The sequence below is a fragment of the Galdieria sulphuraria genome, assembly GCF_000341285.1.
Source record: "Galdieria sulphuraria unplaced genomic scaffold scaf_19, whole genome shotgun sequence".
Classification (NCBI taxonomy): domain Eukaryota; phylum Rhodophyta; class Bangiophyceae; order Galdieriales; family Galdieriaceae; genus Galdieria; species Galdieria sulphuraria.
In genome coordinates, this window is record NW_005178456.1 from 179762 (window position 1) to 188819 (window position 9058).

The 9058-nt window shown below is 35.5% G+C and overlaps 1 protein-coding gene across 1 annotated transcript; it reads right to left on the reverse strand.

Moving 5' to 3' along the window:
• Positions 1–1576: 1576 nt before the first annotated feature.
• Gasu_26630 (archaeal ATPase) lies at positions 1577–3869 on the reverse strand. Its single transcript, XM_005706544.1, has one exon. The coding sequence runs from the start codon at positions 3749–3751 to the stop codon at positions 1634–1636; it is 2118 nt and encodes a 705-aa protein (XP_005706601.1). The 5' UTR covers positions 3752–3869; the 3' UTR covers positions 1577–1633.
• Positions 3870–9058: the final 5189 nt, after the last annotated feature.

A 9058-nucleotide genomic window follows, 5' to 3' on the forward strand; every position in this document is an offset into this window, starting at 1 on the left:
TTGTGTATGAGGTTCATCTTATTTAAAAGTTCCAGTAAATATCCTTCATTTCGATTCTACCAATCGATCTTGAAAGTCATTAGAATATAGCAACTTATCCTCTAACTCTTTGCCATCAGAAATGGAAAGATTCCTTTATTCTTCAATATCTTGAAGGCCTAAGGAATTCGAACGCAACATATGAAGGTTGAAGCTTCTCAAGCGAGCACAACTCAAACAGGTCCAGAATTCAGCAACTCAACCAGTAATTATAAAAATAATTTTCTGAATCAACAAGTTCAAGCATGCTTCCAAAAAATGGCAGAAGACTACAACGAGGATAGTATTCAACCAGTTTCCTCTTTGTAAATTGCTAACTTTAGCATTCACTGATGCTTCTTTCGTCGCTCAGCTCCTCATCGGGCATCAAAACTAGAAAGCTGTCAATGAAACTAATGTAAAGGTCATTGCTGCATTTTTGAATTCAACAGCTTTTTAGATGGTGTTTCCATGGACTGGGCAGTAGTGAAAGGTATATTGTAAATTAAGAATACAGAGCCCTCTTAGAAAAATTGCCAATTCTGCACCAACTGACAAAAATGTATTCTGCAAAATACTTGCAAGAATCCTTAGGAGTACTCCATTAGAGTTTCTCAGATGAAGTCGATGAACTGAGCGTTCATGTTTGGGCAAAAATTCAAACAAGTCAAAGGATTCTGTTCTTGTGAAATTTTTCTTGTTCCTTGACAATGCAATCAAGTTTCATTATCCTTTCGTCTTTGAAATTTGCAAAGAAATCTCTATGGTGCAGTCTACAATCTTGTGTCTGACAACTTGCGTTTTTATCAAATCCAACTAGCTAAAGAAACATTCCAGTCTTGATAAATGTAGTTGTTATGTTTTGGTTACCAGAAACTTGGGTGCTCTCCCAAAGCCATAGAGGGTCTCCGGTTGATGAAGGTTTGTTTTTGAAAACTTTTATCGTTTCCTCCAAAAATAACACTTCTTGAGCTTAAGCCTTGTTTTTTACACTTCCTTGAGAAGCTTGTTTGTTTCATAATTTTCCATGACTCACGTCTAGTCATCATCGAAACGTCAGGTCTTACTAACAAATTGTTTGAGTAATAAACTCATCCAACAGTCTTTTGAGAAAGGCTGCTGAAGCAAATCAACGTAAAACTATTTTTAAAAGGTAGAAACATTTTAGAAACTCTTTCCTGTAAACAACTCTCTTAAAAAATTCAGTCCATATTTAGAAAAACTGCATAAAAAATGGAAGATTCTGAAACAGGAGGAGCACAAGACAAAGCTCTTTCTTGTGCAGTATAAAGTGTTGTATCCCTCAAATACGACTTTTTCATGATCTGAAAGCCTTTTCCAACAAAATTTTCTACAACTGCTTCAGAATAACCAATTACTATCACTAATTTAGTATTGAAGATATTTAGAACATATTAAGCAAAACAATGCAATGTAGAATGACTGGACAATGATAAATTGTTACGAACCAGTCTTGAACGGCAGCGTCAAGAATCTTTTCGAAAAAGATTGTATGGTTTCCAGAAAGACAAACAAGTAAGATGTAATCAAGTTTCAAACATACAAAAAAAAGTTTATTTGCTCTTCAAAACAAAGGGAAGGACTGAGTTAGAATCTATTGCCAACTTAAGAAACTGTTACGGACTTTATGAAGCAGTTTTAGTCCCAAGTTCAAAAAAGTAGGATTATGAGGAACATGAAATGCTCTTTCAAGTCCATTCAATATTTCTTCGTCAATCAGCATTTGGACATCTCTTTCACAAAGAATAACAAGTTCACAATTATCAGGTACTTTGAACGAATCATTTCCAATAAACATTCCACTGGAGTAACAACGACTCTGATTACCCAACTCATTAGAAACATTCAATGATAACTTTGTACTAACGATAATAAGCATACAATGATGATAATCCATTGCACTGGATAAGACTTGATCATAAACAGGATCTAAAAATTTCTTGGCTTCATCTATAATATCTGACCAGCCAATTCCTTCCGACCTCCAACGTCCTTTACATGCAACTCCAACAGTAAGAACTTTGGGTTCCACAGGAGATTGTAATTGGAATATAATATCAGGACTATGAGAAGTAGCGTCCAAAGGAATGTAAATAGTCTCTAAATAAAGTGTCTCCCGAATAATCTTATTCCATTCAGTACTGGCAAAAGTTCTTCGACTCTTGTTCGATTCACTTCTTGTTTCTCTAGAACTAACAACAGACTTCATATAGTGAATAGATGATACTGAGCTGATTGGAAGTTTCATTTGTTTCCATATCGGAGACAATTGACACAACAATTCCCTCAACTCATTTCGATTCTTTGAAGACAACATCAAAACTAGTCGTAAAGCAACAATTCCTTCAAATACACGACACTTTGAATAGAAGAAACAATCTACTGGTTCCACATCAAGTGATCCAAGAAGTATCTTTTCCAAAGAAGATATGGAAGGGTCCTTCTTGAAGATTACAACAAATACTTTTGGAATAAGAACTTGAAAAGTATTCTGGTCAATAGGATATCGATATAATCCCATTTCAGTGACTGCATCATATAAAAAGGACTCCGAGGTCAATATATCATCTACTTGAAACGGTATACGAAAAAGAGCCATCATCAAAAGTAAATCAAAAACACTTTTTCTATCTTCGTCCAAATTCAATATTCGTTCCACAAATGGTTCAGCACAAATTCTTCGGAAATCGTAGTCATTCATACAAGTCAAACATTCTTCTTTCGATATGAAAGGCTGATTTCTTGCTATTATATAATTCAAAAGCATATTCACAGCACGAGTCAACAAACCAGGAACTCCACCTGTACATTCCAATAACGAATCTGCCAATTCATTTACTGAAAATGAAGAACTACATAAGACATTACAAACCGGAACTTGAGTAGGTGTCTTTAGAAGACTCTTTTCAAGGAATTCAACGATACTGGAAGCGTCCAAAGGTGATAAAGAAATAAAATGTAGTATAACTCTTGATAGCCCAAAAGCCACATCATTCTTAATACTTAAACCCTTGCTTTTCCCAACAACAATAAAAAACAAGTCGGGTTCTTTGCACAATTGACTAATGATACCGAAAAAGTCATTGTAAGGTCGAACCACGCCTTTGTCATTCTTCTCCAGTTCAAAAAAAGTTGCCTTTGTATCAAACACACCAACTTCATCAAATGCTATCAGAAGATATTGATCGGAAGGAATGCCCAAAGTCTTCCGTAGCTCTGGAATTAGAAAGCTTGGATAGAGAGGAATGTGTCTGTAGGCTTCATCAGGCTTCATAAACGGTAGACCCATCTGATTACAAGCTGATCGGTACAATAAATAGTAGACTGCCCACTCAAGGTTGCGATTTTCCTCGATGGGTCGAGTTGGCTCCAACTCTCTTAAATTGACGTACAACATTGAAGCCCTTTTCAGCTTCTCCAAAAAGGCTCTCCTCGAAGGGTCCGAAGCAAATTTCGACAGAAAAGTATCGCCAAACCTTCGCACCAACTCCAAATAGTTATGACAAAACGTAGTCTTGCCAGAACCGAACATGTGTGGAGCGAATGGTATGGTCAAGCGATAGTTGCAACTACTCGTTACACCCCTGAGTTGTTCTCTGTTGCTATGAAGATCATACAGTTCTTTTGTCACTCGAACAACATCTCTTTCACGATCTACCACAATAGACTTAAAGTTGTCCACAGCTTTCCACTTTTCATCCAAACTCGCCATCGCCAAAGTGAAATTAAACAATCTTCTGTTTATTTCGGAGTACAAATATAAATAAATGAACGATTGACTGTTTGTCGGTCACAACAACAACAAGGAAAACAGTAAAGGATACCAATCCAACTTCTTCTCTTTATCAACTGATGACTATGTCATACCCTTTATGGCTTGGACTGAGATGATTTGAACTATGGAAGAACGATCAATATGGCTTTTTCAACTATCGATATTCTTATTCTCGTATGCTAATATAATGGTAACTCTCATAGGGTACAAGGAGGATCGGAAGAAAGCCAATGTTTATTTCACAAGTTTTTTATGCTCTTTGAGAGTATAAAGCTATTGAACATGGCCCATTCTCACATAGATAAGAAAGTTTCTTTCAGAATTTTCGAGAGTAGTCAAGAGAGTTCCGAGCAATATAGATTGTTCATGAAGAATTTGTTCCATAGACGTCTCTCTCTAGATTTTCTGTATTTTATGGAACAGTTTTTACGTCACTTTTGCTTCATTTCGAAACACGAAACTAGAGTATGAACCAAGTCATTCTCTTATGCAGTCTACCCAAAAACTCCAGTTGAAATGATATTATTTAGTAGAAATGCAGAAACCCGCAAGCACAACACTGCTTTATTCTCAGCAATCATCAAATTCCTTTCTTACGATATCATGACAAGTGGCAGCTTATCACTAAAGCTACAAAAGTTGATGATAGCAAAAGACAAAGCAAAACAAACGTGCAAAGAAGGATCCAAAATATCTCGTGGTTTTATCAAATCTCAGAAACAACATTGACTCACACAAGTGTATCATCAGTACTCAATTTCTGTAAGAGTCAATAACTCCTGTTTCTTTCTCCTCTGAAAATAGTGGCATTTGAAACTGTGAATTCTGTTAAGAGGAGAAAATATATTTTCAGAAAAAATTCAATTCAGTCGAATTGAATCTATTCTATCGACTCTCTTCTCGTATCTTGTCATTGCATAACATTTGAATCATAGTTGAATTCCTTCTCCTCAATAGTCGACTATACATTTGAGGTGTTTTTGAAGGTAAACATGACTGTTTAGGTTTAAAGCTTTTGCTGCATCCTCTTGTACGATAAACTTTGTAAAAACCATAACTTTTAAAGATATACAAGAAAGCAAACTATAAATTGTACAAGGATGCTTTAGGAACGATATAACTCCAAGAGGGCTATTATCTCTTCCAATATAAAAAAAAGGTAAAACTTTTAAAAGCTCTGCAAATTCAAAGAACGATTTGTTCAGCTGCAGTTGAGTCCTACTCTTCTACCATTCTCAACCATCAGCTCGTTGAATAAGTGAGTCACTATACAAAAGTTCATTCCGTTAGGCACTTGAAAGAAGACTCGTGCGAAATATAACCGGATGGGTACACTAATAGAGGCTTCCTTTTGGATATTGGTAACGAGAATCAAAGACAACCCAACGTTTCGTATAAAAAACGGGTCTATCAATAGAAGGAATGTTCAATTCTACTAGGAACAAGTCAAACTTGAAAAAGAAGAGAAACGTTTTTTTATCCAAGTTGCTCTACAAAGAATAAAAATGTCGTCAACTCGCAAGCAATATTCAGCAGAATAAGATAAAACAATTTATCTGATTCCTTTGCAGAGTCAAATCTTAAATGATATTTTGGTTGTTATCCAAACAGGTAAAGGTCTTGTTCTTTTAAATATATTGGATCAATTTCGTCTCCTAGTGAAAAGAAAAGAATATAAACGTAGAAATAATGGAAAAATAAGAATCTTTCATCTCCTCTTGGCAAAGTAAGAAAGAAAGGTGAATCTTGAAATATAAGTGCAAGGAGAAGCAAAAACACCACCACTTTTACTGTTGTTATACTAGTCAAAACTCTCTACAAATTCTTACGTGGAGAACGAACCAATAGCCTTGAAACGTTTGAGGCTCGATCCTCCTTGTCGTAAGTAGTTTATGTATTTGTACATAGACAAAAGAATTCAAACCTTTGGTCAGTTTTTTGTTGTAGCCTTGTCCTCTCTATACTTTCCAACTCTAGAGTTGAGTATACAATTAATTCTTCTTTACAGTTCACAGTGGCATAAAGACTATTCCTTGAGCCTATTTTGCATAGAAGGAAAGGCTATAGTTCTTACACAGAAAGCCAACTGAATTATTTCCATGAAACTGGAAAATGACCATTTTATACATTGTGAAGCAGTTTTCCAAGGTTTTGAAAGGCTAACAAAGGAAGATTCTGAGATTGAGAACGAGTCGAAAACTGGTTGTAGCAAAACCGTTCTTGATTTGTTATCAAAATAGGGTCACAAGTAGTTTCAAATTTACCTTGCAGAGACAAGATTGATCAAACTCAACTCTGTTAAAAGGCTACAGTGTCGCTAGGGAGTTGAGAGGACCTTTGTTACGACACTGTTCTTCTCGTTTCACAACAATACTGAGATGTGAGATTGATTGTATCTAGCACACTTATTGTTCCAGAACCTTTTTACATATCTCCAAGTGGAATATTTTCTTCCATACAACTCACTAGTCACTTAAAATAATATATCTCCAGTGAAAGGAGACAATACAAAGCGATCCTTCTCATAACAATCCAATTAGAAATTCAACACAATGGTTTGATTGTTGGATGGAAAGGAAGGCTCAGTGAGTGTTGTCAAGGCTGTGGACCTGATTCAAGTTTGCTAGTGAAACTTTTCAGACTTTAATTTCTAAAGCGAATTCGTCGTTCGTTTTAGTTGGACAAGTGAATTTCTATTATCTACGTTTCCTTTTAAACCCTTCAAATGTTTCTTTTAGAACAATCCATCGAGTCCTGAGCTCTGAGTTCCAAGTAGACTGTAGTTTCTTTTTAGTATGTACAACTTTTATTATCTCTTTGGAGTTTATATCCTTTATGCAACACTTTTTTTTATTTCACTTCTGGTCTTGTATGGAAATTTGAGATTAGCGTTGTCGAGAAGAGAGCAAAGACAAAGGAGTTTAAGTTGTCGTTGAGTGTTGGTCGATTAATCAATTAGTTGTTTCACAAGTTTGTTTATTTCTATCGATAATTGTTTCAGAGCAGTTTTGCGTATTTATTAGCAGTTGAAAGTCCTGTAGTCTGTTGTTGAGATTCTGAGAATCAGGCTTGGGGCTATTATTTCAAAGATATTCTACAAGAACAAGAAACCAGTCAGACACTCAGTTGAGTGTTTTGTTCAGTACAAAGCGTTACTTTCCGTATGATAGTTTTTTGTCTTCTATATGACTCTTTTCAAGATGGCAAACTCGGTCTGTAGCTTTGCAACAGGTTTTTGAGTGTAAACGATATTTGCACTTTTTGTAAAACAAATTCATTTCTCAGGATAACGTAGGAAGGTATTTTTAATGATTGTTGTTTATATTGTTGTGCTTTTAGATCAATTCTATTGATTCAAATATGTCATTTGAAATATTATTTGCGGAAAAACGACACCCGTAAGGTTTGACAGTTTATGAAAACGAAAGCTGAATAGACTTGCTTTTTTATAGCAAGGGAAAAGTTTTCAGTTCAAAGGATACTCAACTTGTCGGGAACCATGAAACAAAGCAAGCAAAAGAGCACTGCTGAAAGTCATGGTTATGTCCACCTGGTAAAATGTTTTGACGATGGCGACTGTAGCTATTAGTCCGTTTTGAGAAACGCCTTTGTCTTTATGAATTAGTGGGTTTACCGAGGGTGAAATATGTCTAAAACGATATGTGAGTAGTAAGAGCGATAAAGTTGGAACTAGTATTGATGGTGTTTCTGAAAGGCATCTATTTCAAATCGTCTTTGGTCCTTATATAGTTGGAGAGGAGGGTAACATTAGTAGTACGGTGTGAATGGGAAACAAGGAGACTTGTGTGAAACAGTACTTGCCGTGTCAAGAGTGCTGCTGATCTGTTTTTTTTTCCAACACACTGAAGGTCATTCTGGTGAAAGTAGTGGTAGTTGTAGCTGTCAAAAAGTGAAAAGGAGACACAACATTTTGTGCAAACAGATTGCGTTTGGATAGTATACAAAGCATCTCTAAAAGAAACTCATGAAGGATTGGGAGAACTTCTACAATGTTACACAAGTGCACACATTGATGTCATCGTGTCCGACTAGAGTTTTTGGTTTGACTCTGACGATAAAGTCCAGCTTTTGGTATACAATTCCTAGAAAGCATACGCAGACGAACAAAGTAGTTTGCAAATACATTGACACGGACCTAAAACATTTTTCGATTATTGAGCAAAATCAAACCATTCGCCAGTACTTGAAATTCAACCAGAACAGCAACAACAACAAATATGAGCCCGAGCCTAGTACAGTATGACATAGTCAACAATTCTACAAAGAGAATGACTTGTGTTTCTATCTTTTACTGTTTTCTTCGTTGTTGCATGACTGGAAAATTGTCATTGTTTTATTTACTTGGAATTGTAAAAAGACAGCAACGACAACAACAACAACAAGAGAAAGCCATAGTGTATTACTGAGTGGTACATGGAATATTAATAATAGTTTTTGTCATAAAAGTACGAATTTGACCTATTTTTTACCATACAGGAAAATTATATTGTTGACTTTACAAAATAAAAGGGCATTATTTGCACACTTACTATTCCTGTACCTTACTATCAGTAGAACTACATACGGTTCTGATTTTGAACAACAAATAGGGTATCGAGTTGCTTTACTTGTCGATTTTCGATTTTGCTTGTACCTGTTTGAGACTAATCTTTATCTTTTGATTCTTGGAACGAACTTATTTGTTATCTCATGATAGTGTCATGAAGCAATTAGTCGTCATTTCTTTTCCGAAAACGTCGACGTAAAAACTTTTCAGAAGCTTATTTCATTGTAAATCTCAATCACATAGGATCTCTTTGTCCCGTGACAGTTGTGTTGCTTTTGGAGGGGTGGGCAGTTGATAGTCCAAGTGATCAATTCAAGCCAATTTCGTCAGTTGAAACAAGTAATCTTTGACAAGTGAACTTGCCGTATCATGAAAGTGTACAACATACTGTTTTCTGTGATCTGGAATCTACTACTGATTTATCTTGATATATTGTATTGTTCTTATGTTGAAACCATCTTATGATTATTTATGCTTCAGAACATTTCCATCTTACATGTTCGACCCTAAGACCAGCTTCATATGAAGTAGTCATCTAGTCGATAAGGATAAGATAATATCTCTATTTCTTTTTTTGTCTTCTTTATCGGCGTTATTGTAGAATGGTGAAGATCTTGTTTTTTAGAGTTGTAGTATGTTCTTACAAGAAAAGGGACGAATATGATAAAAAGTGGTAT

Bases quoted from the DNA above. Each gene is read 5' to 3' on its own strand.
- Gasu_26630 (XM_005706544.1), bottom strand. From the start codon at position 3,751: ATGGCGAGTTTGGATGAAAAGTGGAAAGCTGTGGACAACTTTAAGTCT.